This window comes from Anabrus simplex, chromosome 3 (genome assembly GCF_040414725.1).
Source record: "Anabrus simplex isolate iqAnaSimp1 chromosome 3, ASM4041472v1, whole genome shotgun sequence".
In the NCBI taxonomy this organism is placed as follows: Eukaryota; Metazoa; Arthropoda; class Insecta; order Orthoptera; family Tettigoniidae; genus Anabrus; species Anabrus simplex.
Window position 1 is genome coordinate 186,962,960 of NC_090267.1, and position 15,392 is coordinate 186,978,351.

Genomic DNA, 15,392 nt, shown 5'->3' on the forward strand with positions numbered 1-15,392 from the left:
GTGGTAAATTGTTATTAATTGTTTTAAAAGGAGCTGAGAAAAATGAATACCAATCCGTTCAACAGTGTTTTGTCACTCGTTGACTGTCTGTTTTCAATTTTAATTTGCAGTCGTCTTGGTGACTATTCTTGTTAAAGATATTGATGAGATTGTTGATTATACGCGATGACTGATGAGTTGGTTGGTGACTGGCACGGATTACAGTTGGAATTGGTTGATCTGAGCTTGGCTTGGAATTTTGGGGAATTATTATCATTATTGGTTTACTTTAATTCCTTCCCCGGTATCTATTGTTTGTCGGTGGAATCCGTGTTATCTCTCCTGTGATTTATGTGTGTGAAATATTGAATTCGGCAGAAACTTCTGTGTATTCTGGACATCTCTTACTGAGTTGGTGTGGACCCTTACGGTAACTACTTCTCAGTGCTTGTGATGCCATTCTGGATTTTTGGCCTATGATTTTAAGTATGAAATATTGTATTTAGCAGAAATATCTGCTTACTCCGTTACCCTCTTGAAGGTGGTGTGATTGTATTGCCAAATTACCCCTGTTCTGCACTCCACTGCCTTAGTGGTGTGATTTTGGAAATTTCCTGTGATTTATTTCCTAATTCTGATTTTTGCTGTTTCTTCGTGCCAACCTACTTGGTATTGTACCAGGCCGGTACCGTGTATTAGTGTATTTCCATTGTTTTGCGTTTCCGGGTTTGCTGTTTTCGAGCCCTGTTCATTTATGCAGGTTGTTCTAGAATAACACCGTGCTAAAGATTGGATTCATTTCTCTCCTTGGTGGTTACGATTTAAAAAAATTAATTATCCACTTCCTCCATCCTTCGATCTTGATTTCAAAAACCTTGACTTATTCTTCTTTTATTTATTGTGATGTAATGTTCATTTTGCGTTTTAATTAAATTCCGGTATTTCTAAAATCCTCGGCTTATCCTTTCTAATATCTAAGGTCATGATTGCAAAGATCCTAAGGCACCTTCCACATTCTCACCTTTGAGGTAAGTTGTCTTGCCTTTTACTTGTATTTACTTATTGCATTAACTGCTTCCGTGTGGTGACTCTGTGGTAATTTATTTGGATATACTGGGTGCACAATCTTGGATAATCGCTGTGCACTGGATTTCTTACTGTTATTGAACTGTCAACTGGCTGTCGCCTACTACGTTACTGTGTTTTTTTGTCTTACTGTGTCATTATATCTAGATTCTCTTTGGTGCCACCGTTACCTCGGTACAGTGTTTTAAAAGAGTGTATGTTGATTGTTTTGCTTGGGCACCTCTCTACGCTAAAAGGATTATTAACTAGGGAGTTCCTCTGAGTTTCATGTGGTATGTTTCCTAACCTGGCACCTTACAGTGTTTAAAAATGTTTTGTTAAAGTTTGATCATTAACCTAACTAGTGCTGGTGGAATCCTAACCGTCACAGTGCCTCTTGTTGACCGTCACTGTGTATTTATATTAACATTACCGTAGCAGTGTATCACTGTATATCGTAACCATCTCTAACTGAATATAACTGTATCAAAATATAACCGACGGTCACTGTGTATCATTATCCTAACCTAACCGTAACTGTAACCTGTACCAAAACAGCCGTCACACGAACTACTGTCCCTGTATTGTAGCAAAGCAGCCGTCACATGCAGGAGAGGAATTCCAATAAATTGAAATAAATATGTAGCATCAGGATCTACGAACAATAATATGGCAGCTGATCCAGCATAAAACAATCCCATGCCACGTCACAAGATAGCTCAACCTATTAAGATCTATGTCCAAGAAATTGGTCGCTAATTTATGTACAGTATTATGAACAATATGCTGCTACCTTCTGCGATATTACCGCGTGCAAGGGGCTTTGCTGTGACCTAGTCAAAATGCCAGTCAAAGGCAGTGGAAACTCACTTCAAATACAGTGCCATTTGTACCTACTGTATATCGAAGGCAGAAATCTGTGTCAGTGGTTGCAGAGTAGGCTAATCCGTGGTCCGACAGCGCTGCACTCCGACCGGCCAACCGAATAGAGGAGGGGTGGCCATGGCTCTACTGTGGCTTTACACCTCTGCATTTGGGACACAGAAAGGGGCTGTTTCCGTACTACTGGCTGTCCTGAGAATGGTTTTCCTTTCGCCTGCAGTAAGGCGAATGATGGGACAGTTCCTAGTATGAGGACGGTTTGAAAAGTTTTCGGAATCACCGCTAGATGTCAGTGCTAGAGCAACGAGGTTCCCACACAATAATCACACATCCTTTGTAAGTGAACACGTGGCGCGTCAGTGCTCTAGCTGCAGGAGTGTGGTAGTGACGACTCTTTGTTGTTGTTCCTGCGTAGTGATTTGTGACAATGGAAAAAACTGAGATTTGAGCAGTGATTAAATACTTTGTAAAGAAAGGTATGAAAGCAAAGGAAATTCATGCCGACTTTCAGAACACACTGGGGGACTCTGCTCCTTCATTTTCAACTGTTGCCAAGTGGACCAGCAAGTTTAAATTTGGTTGGGAGAGCTTGGATGATGATCCACTTAGTGGACGGCCAAAAAGTGTTACGACCCCAGAATTTATCGCAAAAGTGCATAAAATGGTCATGGAGGTTCGTCGACTGAAAGTGTGGGAGATTGCTGAAGCTGTAGGGATGTCTTCTGAACGGGTATATTATATTTTAATCGAAGAATTGGGTATGAAAAAATTATCCGCAAGATGGGTCTTGACATTGGACAATAAACGCACCAGATTGGAAATGTCCGAACAAAGTCTGGCCCGTTTTCAGTGCAACCAACAAGATTTTTTGTGCCGGTTTGTGACTACAGATGAAACTTGGGTCCACTACTATACTCCAGAGACAAAACAGCAGTCAAAGCAGTGGGAACATGCTGATTCACCACCACCAAAGAAAGCAAAGGCAGTGCGTTCGGCCGGAAAGGTCACGGCCTAAATTGTCTGGGATGCAAAAGGCATTCTGCTGATAGATTATCTTCCTACTGGCCAAACAATTATGGGGCAATACTATGCAAACGTCCTAGACCAACTACAGGAAAAGATACGCGGAACAAGGCCTGATTTGGCAAGGAAAAAGTAATCTTTCATCAGGACAATGCTCCGCTGCACACAAGTGTTATTGCCATGGCAAAACTCATGAACTGGGGTACGAATTGTTGCCACATCCACCTTATTCACCTGATTTGGCACCATCAGACTTTCATCTATTCCCCAAGCTGAAAATTTTCCTCGGTGGATGGAGATTTTCTACAAGGGAAGAACTGACAGCTGAATTGGAGAGTTATTTTGCAAGCCTGGAGGAATCTCATTTTCGAGATGGGATCAAGGCATTGGAACATCGCTGGACCAAATGCATTAGTCTACAGGCAGACTATGTTGAAAAATAAAGGCAGTTCCACCGAGGTAAGATACTTAATTCTAGTACATTCCGAGAACTTTTCAAACCACCTACGTATATGTCACGGCCACCAAACGTCTCGCCTTCTCTACAAATTTCCTTGCCTAAGATTGCTTGTTGTTTAAAGGGGCCTAACATCTAAGTCATCGGCCCCTAATGGTATGAAATGAGACAAAATATAATAACAATTTAAAAGTCCAAAATCATCTACTGACCAGGATTCAAAACCCAATGACGAAGAATGAATGGATGGATATGAATTTAGAACAATCAGTGGATCCGACCTGTAATGCCCCACATTCCCAGAAACTACCGTTAAGCAGTAGTATTACTGACCAAGGGACTGCTTCTAAAACACAATCCTGAGTCGATGATGCTTGTAGTCTAAAGGGGTCTAAAAACCAGGTCGTCAGCCCCTCATAATGGTACTTATCACTAGGAAAGTAGAACCATGGTATTTGCCATGTTGCGATACTAATTAAAAGTAGTATAGACTCTCTTGTGGCACTACTCACAGGTAATGTAATGCACACATGTAACACACACCTATGGCGTTTCACACATTGCGGCCCCATTTACAGGCAACGCAAACCTATGGTGTTCCTCACCTAGGTGTACTAATCGCAGGGACTCGTACTATCCAGTGGTGTTAATTTTTCGTCATTTCTGTCATGGATTAGACGTATGGCTTTTCAGGCGTTTGCTCTATTAACCAGCGTTTCGTCTTAGGTCTGACACTAGACTCTTCAGAGTGGGATGTGTCAGACCGTACCCACTGATGCTGGGTGTATGCAGATGAACTTATCACAAGCCTATTTAAGAGGCACAGTCTGATAACTGCATACGGGAGATGAAACTCCAAAATGGAATTAATGCCCGCCTAGCAATTCCGAATGGAAATTTTAAATTCCCTCCATGGGAATTTAGAATTTCCATTTCTGTCATGAGAAAATGGCTGAACAGAATTCAATGAAAATTGTTATTTTATGTCGGGGAGTATGCCACTACAATGCAGGCTATAAATAATTTTATTCACCCTGGATGATTGGTCCTATCGAAAAGAACTACAGAAAAAAAGTTATGAAGAATGCAATTTTCGATCATTTATGTCTTATTCAGTTTTATCGCACCGAATACGATAAGAGTGGTGGTGGTGGTGGTGGTGATTATTATTTCAAGAGGAAGTACAACTAGGCAACCGTCCTCTATATATTAGTAATCGGAGAGAAGAAATCGAAAGGGGCCGACACTATGAAAAAATGAAGGTATTGGCCTAAGAAAGACCAGGGCCATGAAGGGCGTGAAAATAAGACTCTGTAGGCTTCCATACGTAATCCAGTCGGGGTCAGAAAAGAACAGGTGGTGACCGAGGTAGATGGGATTTTGATAGATGAAAGTGAGGAGCCTGGCACAAGTAAGTGAAAGCAATGCCAGGATTCACCTAAGGGCTTTACGGACACCTACCCAAGCTTGGAGCCCCCATGGGACCCTTTATAATTGCCTCTTACATCAGGCAGGGGATGCCGTGGGTGTTATTCTACTCCCCCCACTCGCAGGGGGCAACTATGATAAGGAAAGTTTGTACAGTTGTTACCATCACATCAAATGAGTTACCAACATCACAAAATTCACAAATACTAATTTAGTTACTTGGACACTGAATACATACCAGTACATATTTCTGTAGAGGAAGATTGTTTCCAAAATACAAAATTTTCAGTGAAAATACCTTTTGTAGAAATGGATGCTTAAACCAAAACTAAGACTTCTTTACAAAATTCATCCAGACAATATCACATGACACTTCCACTTCAGTATTTGATCATTATCACACAATTCTACAGAAATTATGAGCTCATATAAAGGAACAGACTATGAGGACAGTAAACCACATGTTTGAAATGTTCATTGTTCTGAAAAATAACGCCACAGTTTTTCACTTCCCATTCAGCAGATATGCTTAATGCTCCTTATAATATTAATAGTAATAATAATATTACTGATGATAATAATAAATGTCCCATGAAGTTTAAATAAATTGTTCAATTATACAACAACTTTACGGCAGGAATTTATAAGTCATTATGAATGCAATTAAGACAAATGTAATCTGAAACATGCAGATGTTTGGCATATTTTGAATTAGAACACTGAACATGAACATACTTGTTTTCCACCTTTATGAACAATTATAATCATGTTATGGGCTTCATAATAATGTCTCATTTTTTTGGCTATGAGTTTTATATAGCACCGATTCATGGCAACGATGGAATGGGTCTCAGAAGTAAGCAACTGTGGCCTTAATTAAGGTACAGCTTAGTATGTCTGCCTGCCTATTGCGAAGAAGGGAAACCATCTTCAGTGTTGCCGTCAGTGGGACTCGAACACACCACTGCCCAAGCGCAATCTCACAGATATGTGACCACACTGTGTAGCCTACATGCTGAGTGTTTTGTAATACAAAATTAAAAACTTTAATACCCAATCGTTAGGATTTTGCAAATTGAAATTATTTAATTTTAAATCTTCAACAATATTTAACCTATACACAGTGTTCTCCCTAGGACCTTTTACTGACCGCCCGGCTATCATAACGTAGATATCTACTAGTTACATAATATTTCAAGTTGCTTTACATCACACCAACACAGATAGGTCTTATGGCGACGATGGGATAGGAAAGTGCTAGGAGTGGAAAGAAAGCCCAGCATTTACCTGGTGTGAAAATGGGAAACCACAGAAACCATCTTCACTGCTGCCGACAGTGGGGTTCTTTTTCTTTTTTTGCTAGTTGCTTTACGTCGCACCGACTCAGATAGGTCTTATGGCGGCGATGGGGTAGGAAAGGCCTAGGAGTTGGAGCAATGCGGCCGTGGCCTTAATCAATGTACAGCCCCAGCATTAGCCTGGTGTGAAAATGGGAAACCACGGAAAAACATCTTCAGGGCTACCGACAGTCAGATTTGAGATGCAAGCTTACAGCCACGTGGCCCTGACCACACGGCCAACTCGCCCGGTACGTGGGGTTCGAACCCACTATTTTCTGAATACAAGCTCACAGCTGGGTGCTCCTAACTCACTTGATTTACATAATATTAATACATATTTCAGTCATTGAAAACCTACAACCTGTTTTCCAGTCAGTGACCGAGTCAGGGATGGAATGAATGAGAATCCCAGTTGAGAAGAATGTCAGTAATGTAGTGTGTGCCATCAGAGATTTACTGTTAACCAAGGTGGAAGAAATTCGCCAAGATGTATTTTACGTGCTAAAAAAGCGAAGCCACCACATCAAGACCTGACCAAAGGTGAACTTAAAGAAGCTAATGATTTTAGCAAAGACGATAGTATAATTGTAATTCCAGCTGACAAGGGTAATGTTTCTGTCATCATGAATACAGCTGATTACGAAACAAAAATGAACAACCTACTAGAAGAAGAAACATATAAGAAAGTAAGGAATCCCTCTAAGAAAATTAATACACAAGTCACCCGGCTAGTAAAGAGCTCAACACTTCCAGAACACTTGCAGAAGACCTTACTAAATGCAGACCTGGTACCTCCAGTCATTTATGGCCTCCCAAAAATACACAGGAATGACGTGCCACTAAGACCAGTCGTGAGTGCCATTGGTTCTGCGACCCATGAGTTAGCCCTCTATATTTCGTCACTGTTACAGCCAGAACATCACGTTAAAGATTCAAAACACTTCTTGCAGAAGTTACGTGAACTACAGGTGGACGAAGGTGACATCCTGGTAAGCTTTGATGTTACGTCACTTTTTACTAATATACTAGTAGAAGAAACGCTTGCTTACATCAGACAATACCTGTCTGAGGACTTGATCAATCTGACAGCAGTTTGTTTAAAATCTACTTACTTAAACTACAAAGGGGATTATTACGAACAGACAGAAGGAGCAGCAATGGGTTCACCTCTGTCACCAGTGGCTGCTAATATTTTTATGGAACACTTTGAGTCTGCTGCATTAACTACAGCGCCATTGAAACCTAAGTGCTTCTATCGTTATGTGGATGACACATTTTCAGTCTGGCCACATGGAAGGGAAACATTAAATGAATTTTTGGAGCATCTAAATTCCATTAACAGTAAGATCAAGTTCACTGTGGAAGTAGAAAATGAAGGTAAATTATCTTTTCTTGATGTGCTAGTATACAAGAAGAATGATGGTACACTAGGCCATGCAATGTACAAGAAACCTACACATTCTGAAAGATACCTTCATAAGTCCTTACATCACCACCCCTGCCAAAAAACAGCTCTCCTTCGAACTTTATTTACTAGGGTGAATAACGTTGCAGACACTGACAACTGTTCAAGTGCATTAAGAGAACTGACAACATCCATGAAGAAAAATGGCTATACGTCAGGAGACATAGCATGAGCTATGAAGATCAAGGAGCCTAACAGGGATAGTACCAACCAGGACTACAGTAAAAAGAAGAAAGTATTCCTTTCTTACGTGGCAGGTATAACTGAAAGAATAGGGCACATTCTTAGGAAGTACAATATAATTCCAGTTTTCACCATAGACCGGAAGCTCAAATCCCTGTTTCGACCATTCATAGAAAAACCACATCTTGAAACACCAGGCATGTATGAAGTCCCATGTGGTTGTGGTTGCTCATATATTGGCATGATGAAAAGGCTTGTCAGCACCAGGGTGAAAGAACACATCAGGTCGGTAAAGAATGTCACTCTTTCATCTTCCATGGAGAATGCCATAAGCCAGTCTGCCATATTAGAACATTTCTACAGTACAGACCATGAAGTTTGGACAGCCAAAGTAGGGGACTGCCTGTAGGGGTGAAGTACAGTGGGGACTTTGAGTGCCCTGGGACCGCTACGGTAGCTGCGAAGGCCCTTCAGGAACTCTGAAAAGTGGTGGCAAAAGGGGCTCTGGTTAAGACGCACCAGGTCGTTATGCTACTTAGGTTCCAAAATGGGTAAAAAAAAAAAGTAAATAAATGCAATGTAAATTTTAATCTTATACCAGTTGCATAGTATTATTTGAAGTAATTCCACACACTGTATACGAGTTGACTATGTTTGTAAGTATAGGAGATATTATAAGTAGAATTTTGTAAACAATATAAATTTATTAAGGATGATCTGTTTGTTTAATAGAAAAAATTGTTAGCGTAAATTGTATATTATTGTATTCTAGAAAAAAATTTCTTCTCTTGTTAATTTAAAATTTAGTGCTTGACAATAATGTATTTTAGTGTACCATTTGCCAATAATCTTGAAGAAGGGATAGATGAGCTGCTTTTCTTGTAACATTGATGAGGCTCAAATTCTTTTCACAGTTGTGTTCAAACCAGTCTCTTCTCTTTGTTTTTCTTGAACTGATTCAGTAATCAACTTTTGAAACATTGACCAGTCTTGCTCGACATCTTTAATGTTGGTTAGATTACTTGCCATAGATTGTGTTTTGGACGTATCTGAAAGCCTGGAAGTGTCAGACTTCTGTCTGTCCAAATTGGAATGATGCATAAGAGGCTTTCTGCAGAAAGAGATTCTGAGATCAGATCAGAAGTTTGTGTCCTGTCCAACAGTCATCAATATTTCTTTCAGTCTTGGTGATGAAAATGTCTTTTGCATCACACTGCAACCTCACTCTTTGTCTTTCCAACAGTAAAGGACAGTGGAAGCAGGTTTTGGGTGAGACTGGGAGCACCTAGTCTAGACCTGCAAGTTGGTCATAGATGTGATAGTTGTCTTTCTGAGAGTCCATGACTAATGAGGATTCAGTCCTGTATCTGGACAGGCCTGTTTACAACCACAATTGAATGGGCAAGGCCCTAAAAAATGTGAGCTAAACTTTCTGAGTGTGTTTGGAGTGTGGGTGCATCCATGTAGTCTTGTGATAGTTTGACTGTTGGAACCGAGTATTGCTAATGAACAGCTCTTGCTCAGCATACAAACCGAGAAGCAACAGTCCACTGGCATTGCAATTACCAAGTCCTTGTTTGTTCATTACATTTTTCCACAGCTGGTTATTTCTTCCAACTCTGGGATTGAAATTGCCAAGCACTAACACTACATGATATTTTGTTAATGGTTCTTGTTAACTGGTTGTAGAAGTATATTTTTACATCTTCAGTTGCATCTAAGGAGTGGGTGTTTCTGGTTAATATCTTGTAGAAGTGTATTTTTACATCTTCAGTTGCATCTACGGAGTGGCTGTAGTCAAATATAAGAGTAATGAAACTGTCTCCAGAGAGAGGTGTATGGAGAGTCAAAAGTTCTGACAACAGTGGGAGTAAATTGGTGGTCACTTATTAGTTTTATCTCATCAGCAAATCTAACATCATGAATATAGTGGACCCCTCCCTTCTTCCCTTTCTAAAAGATAGTGTAGCCAAATACATACTCAGCAACTTTCCCTTTGCCAGACATTCTGGTTTCACTCAGGGTGGCAACATTGACATTTAGTCTAGCAAGGTCATGGTTGATGAATACTATTCTCCAATCAGGACTATCATTATTTTTTACATCAAGGAGTATTCTAATTTTCCATGTCCCAGTTAATGTTATACTTTATCGACCACATGAAGGGTGGCCTTCTTGATACGGTTGCCCAGTCAGGCGAATATGTGACTTTCAAAGTTTAGCTCACATTTTTTAGGGCCTTGCCCATTCAATTGTGGTTGTAAACAGGCCTGTCCAGACACAGATGCAGGACTGAATCCTCACTAGTCACGGACTCTCAGAAAGACAACTATCACACATCTGTGACCAACTTGCAGGTCCAGACTAGGTGCTCCCAGTCTCACCCGAAACCTGCTTCCACTGTCCTTTACTGTTGGACTTGAGAGACAGAGAGTGAGGTTAAGGAGACCGCAGGAAAAAGTGCTACTGGTGAGAATTTGTTTTAGGGGGATCGTAACTTGCCAGGGAATGACCCATACACTGTGATCTTGCAGCCATGTGAAATGAGACTTACAGTATTGAACACTGAGATTGCAATGGACTGCCATATAGTCAGAGTATAGCCGAGTTGCACCTTAATGCCCATTCCTTGTTGCATTACCTCTTCTGCCATTGAGTCATAACATGATTGAGGAGACCATCACCTCATCTAAAGAAGCTCATGGGCCTGAAGTCATTGGCACCTTCAGGGGGTTGAGTTATTAATCCCCTCCCAAAACTTGGCATAGAGTCGCAGGCTGTATGATCTACTGTATCACTGAAGCAGTAATATAATTAGATTATTCAAGACTGTGCTTGGTTGTAATGATAACCAGTTATTTGAAGTGATCCATTTCTTGAAATTTATCCCCGTGCAATTGCAGTTTGAAATGTTTCATATTCCAATTCATTTTGAATATTCCTAGTAATGTTCATTTTATTTATAGTTGATTCCTTTACAGCTGAATGTGGGAAGTTGTTTATGAGACGCAGTGCATTGGATGTTCACCTCCTCATACATAGCAAGAATAAACCATTCATGTGTGATATATGTGGGAAAACATTCTCTCAGAAAGTATCTCGGGATATTCATATGTCCAAACATACAGGTAAGAATTTCTAAACAGTGTTAACATTACCGTATAACATGATGAATTTGGATTCAGTTTAAATAACATAGTTTTCTTGTGAATCATTACAAACTGTTGAGGATGGTCATTTTCTAAGGAAAAGAAAATGGAAAAGTCTAGAATGTGAAATAATAATAATACCACTGCCACCGCCGCCGCCACCACCACCACCACCACCACCACCACCACCACCACCACCACCACCACCACCACCACCACCACTGATTTGTTCGTTTCGTAAAATTAATTTTACGGAATAGAACATGTCCTATTTTATGAAAAGTTGTATCAAAGGTTTTATAAAACTTGAATTTGACCGTGAGCAACAGACATTTTATAAAATTAAATTATTGTACAATAAATTTGACAGAAAATAATACCGTGAGCAACAGGCATAACTCTTTATATTTGTGGCTCGAATAGATCATACTTTGAAGTCAAATACATATTAAAATTTATTTATTCCACCTATTTAATACATAAATAGAGATTTTAATTAAGAATTAAGAAATTAAATCAAGATTATTTTAAATTTTAATATTTATTTGACTTTATTGTACATTTCAATACGGACCAAAACATGAGAATTATAACATGTAATAGATCATACTTGTCGGCGTGTCACTCGGAAGTTGTAGAATTTCTTTAAGAGTGCTTCTGATCATGTTGTCAGCTTTTAACAGACTTGATTTGGGAATTTTCTCAACCAAAACAGTCTGGAAGGGTTATATCAGTTAAGGGCCAATAAACTGATTTATTATAGTCAGTTTTTGATGCGGTTGGAGTTAGTGAGTCCTGGTAATCTGATCTTAGCTTTCAATTTTTCAAGTACCTGATTTTCATTGAAGACTAAAGTCTGTCTGAAAGTTGCCCCTAAATATTTTATTTCTTCACTATCATTTATACTTGTAATGTTTCCAGAGACCATCACGATATCATCAGAATGAAGTTTACCATTTATATTATTTATATTATTGCATTTATATGCAAACCTATTTCTTGAAACAGTTTTATGACAGAAGTGACTAGGATTGAAGCTTCTGCTTGGTCTTTAGCTATGATCACCAGATCGTCGGCAAAGCATAGGGATGTTAAAGGTACAGTGTTAGGACTCAACTGAAAACCATACATTTCTGATACTTTGATGTCTTTGAGTTCATCAAGGATGTGGTTTATACCCCAGTTAAATAAGAAAGGTGAAATGGGATCTCCTTGCATCACTTCATATTTGACGTTTATCTTATCTGTATGACCACGAGCAGTTTGAACTTGTGTTGTGTTTTCTGTGAGAAGGTTGACTAGTAACTTCTTAATGGATCTGGGTAGTATAGAGTTCTCTATTGTCGCCTTTAAGTGATTGTGTCCAATACTATCGAACGCTTTGCTGATATACTAACAATTTGTTGGTTATTTTGATCCACCTTTTCAATACAAATTACAGTTTGTGTTGCTAAGTTGTAATGTTACAACACTAATTTACCGGGACATGTTTCGCTTTTATTCACAAGCATCATCAGCCTATACAATTGCCTCAAGGTTTGTCATATTTGGGTTGTTGTTACAAATTTCATTACATTGAATGTAAATCTAATTTTAGTGATAACAATATTTAAAACAAAACCAATATACACATTAAAAATTATGACAATATGATTTGCAATGTTAAAATGGATTAACTCTTAATTCTAAAACACATTGACGTCCAAAACACAGTTTTAACAATTTGAAAATTTGGCCAAAAATTGTTTGCAATGTTAAAATAAAATTGATTCAGCTATAATTTGGCATTAAAATTTGAGTCATAAATATAAATATTGGATGTTAATATATAGGAGCCATAGTTTCTGAAGTGCGTTGGTTTCTAGAATACAGTAACATTTCAGTATTGAGAATTTTAGTTAAGAATTGTGCTCTCTAAATAATGTTATTTGAAAAGACTAATTTTGCATTATGCGTGATTAGTCATGATGATAATCTAGAATTGAAGTCTTGAGTTCGTTGGAAAATGGCTTCTAGATTTGATGAGGCTTGCTGCTGAAGTTTGGCAATAAGATCAGAGGAAGTATTGACATATTTAATTCTTGTTTGTAACGACCAGACTCTCCATTGGAAGTTGATTGTTTTGATGTAAGTTATGGTTAAAAGGGGCTTCAATCCAAATTTTGAGTACCGGTATCTGATTATGTTTCTTTCGATTTATGGAATGGAAGAAGCATCTGGAACAAATGGATATGAACTTAAGTAATATTGTGTGTGTGTGTTTTGCTTATAATGTGAGTGTTGATGTTGCATTATCACTTCCCCCTTTGTCTGCTGCTACAGAATCTTGTGGGCCTTATTGCGTTACTGTGACTATTGTCTGTTGTGGCTCTACTCCTTGTGTTGTACGTATGAAAGAGCTGTTGTGAAGGGCGGGTAGGGGGTTGAGGGGAAGAGATGTTGGGCGGGGCGTTTGCTATTGACGTTCTACGTGGTGGGGAATTCTTATCTGTTGTCGAGGTGGGGGTAGAGGACGATCCTGCAGGTGGGCCGTTAAGCTTTGGCGTGTTATGTGGAGGGGGACTTTTTTGCGTTGCCGAAATGGTTTCAGTTGTGAGTATATTTAGATTGAATATTTTAAAGTTTGATTTTATCTGATTTGAGATTTCGTAATAATGTTGGCAACCGCTCTATTAACGGACTTTTTATTTCGACCGCGTCATTCAAGTTTTTTCCCTTATTAAAGTATTGATCCAAATAAATATATATGTTTTCGAATCCTGTCATTAGCTTCCCCTTTTCGATTCTTTTGATTATTGTAAGGTCTTTGTCTATTGAGGTGTAATGATGGCCGGTTTCTTTCATATGATTACTCATTGCGGAGTATTTATTGTGTTTTAAGGCATTAAAGTGTTCCATGTATCTGGTTAGGAAACTGCGTCCAGTTTGGCCAACATATGAAGATTTGCACTGTGCGCATGTTAGTCCGTATATTCCGGAGCCTTGAAATTTGTTATTGTAGGCATTTACTGTGTTATGGTTAAAAAATAAGTTTTTGTTAGTGTTATATGTTTTAAAGGCTATTTGCATATCTCGTTTTTTGAGTGGGTTTGCTATTTGGTGAATCTTTGAACTGGTGTAAGTGAAGGTTGCGTATTTGGACTTTTTAGTCTTTTCCGGTGTGAGGTTTGTGGCTATTTTGAGCTTTACTTTGTTGATGATTCGATTTACTATGTCTGCTTTATATCCATTGGCTAGTGCTAGTTCTTTTATAAAATTTATTTCTTTTGTAAAATTCGTGGGAGATAAGGGTATTTTGTAGGCTCTGTAGACCATACTGAAAAAGGTTGCTAGTTTGTGGGATTTGGGGCGGAGTGAGTAATTTCTTATTGTTATTGGCGTGTGTTGGTTTTCTGTATATCTGACAATCAAATTTGGATTTTAAGCGTGTTACAGTAACATCTAAATAATTCAATGAGTTGTTTTTTCGTCTTCTTTGGTAAATTTTACGTATCTATCGATGTTTAAAAATTCAAGGATTTTTTCGCTGTTATTTTTTTGGTTGTCTGTTAGTACAAATGTATCGTCAACAAATCTCAGCCAAAGACAGATTTCTTCTATGTTTGGTTTTATAATGCTATGTTCTATGTTATCCATATAAATATCCGCTAATATTCCCGAGCTGGGGTCACCCATGGCTAAACTTAATTGGTGGTAAATTTTATTGTTAAAGGTGAAATAGTTATTATTTAGTACGAATTTAAGTAGTATAATAAATTCATCTACTTCTAGCTTAAGTTGCTATATTTGGAAAGGTTTTAATAATTTCGATCGTTTCTTTAATGGGGATATTTGAATACATATTGGAAATGTCAAACGAGCTCATTATATGGTGGGGTTGTAAGTTGAAGGTTTTTAATCTTTCGCGAAATTCAATTGAGTTTTTAATTGAGGACTTACTCTGGAACTTATAATGCTTTTTGAGGAACTGATGTATAAATATTGATATTTTATATGTTGGGCTATTTCTGCTGTTTGTAATTGCTCGAATGGGTGTATTGTTTTTGTGTACTTTAGGTAGTGCCTTTGCCTTGGGTAATGTTGGGTTCATGTTGACCATTTTTTTTTGTTCTTGCTCGTTAAATAAACAAATTGAATTTTTAAGGATTCTTTTTAGATTCCTTTGAATTCTAGAGATCGGGTCTTTATTTACTATAGTGTAAGATTCATTAGAAAATAATTCTTCAGTTTTTTTGATGTAGTCTCTTTTATTTACTAGGACTATTGTTTCGCCTTTATCTGCCTTAGTCACGATAATGTCGTTATCTTTTATTTTTGTCTTTAAATCTTTTATTTGTTTTAGGAGGGTCTGGTCGGAATTAGTTTTCATTTCTTTTACTAAACTTGGAAGTTTCTTTTTTACTTCATATTTAATGTCATTT

The 15,392-nt window shown here is 38.3% G+C and overlaps 1 protein-coding gene across 6 annotated transcripts in view; it reads left to right on the forward strand.

The window, feature by feature from the left end:
- LOC136866135 (gastrula zinc finger protein XlCGF58.1) overlaps positions 1 to 15,392 on the forward strand; it is a 154,901-nt gene that overhangs the window by 74,636 nt on the left and 64,873 nt on the right. For all 6 annotated transcript variants that reach the window (XM_067142834.2, XM_067142835.2, XM_067142837.2 and 3 more), the window contains one exon: positions 10,804 to 10,950. In XM_067142834.2, the coding sequence (XP_066998935.2) occupies positions 10,804 to 10,950 (147 nt within the window). The remainder of the gene's footprint in view (positions 1 to 10,803; positions 10,951 to 15,392) is intronic.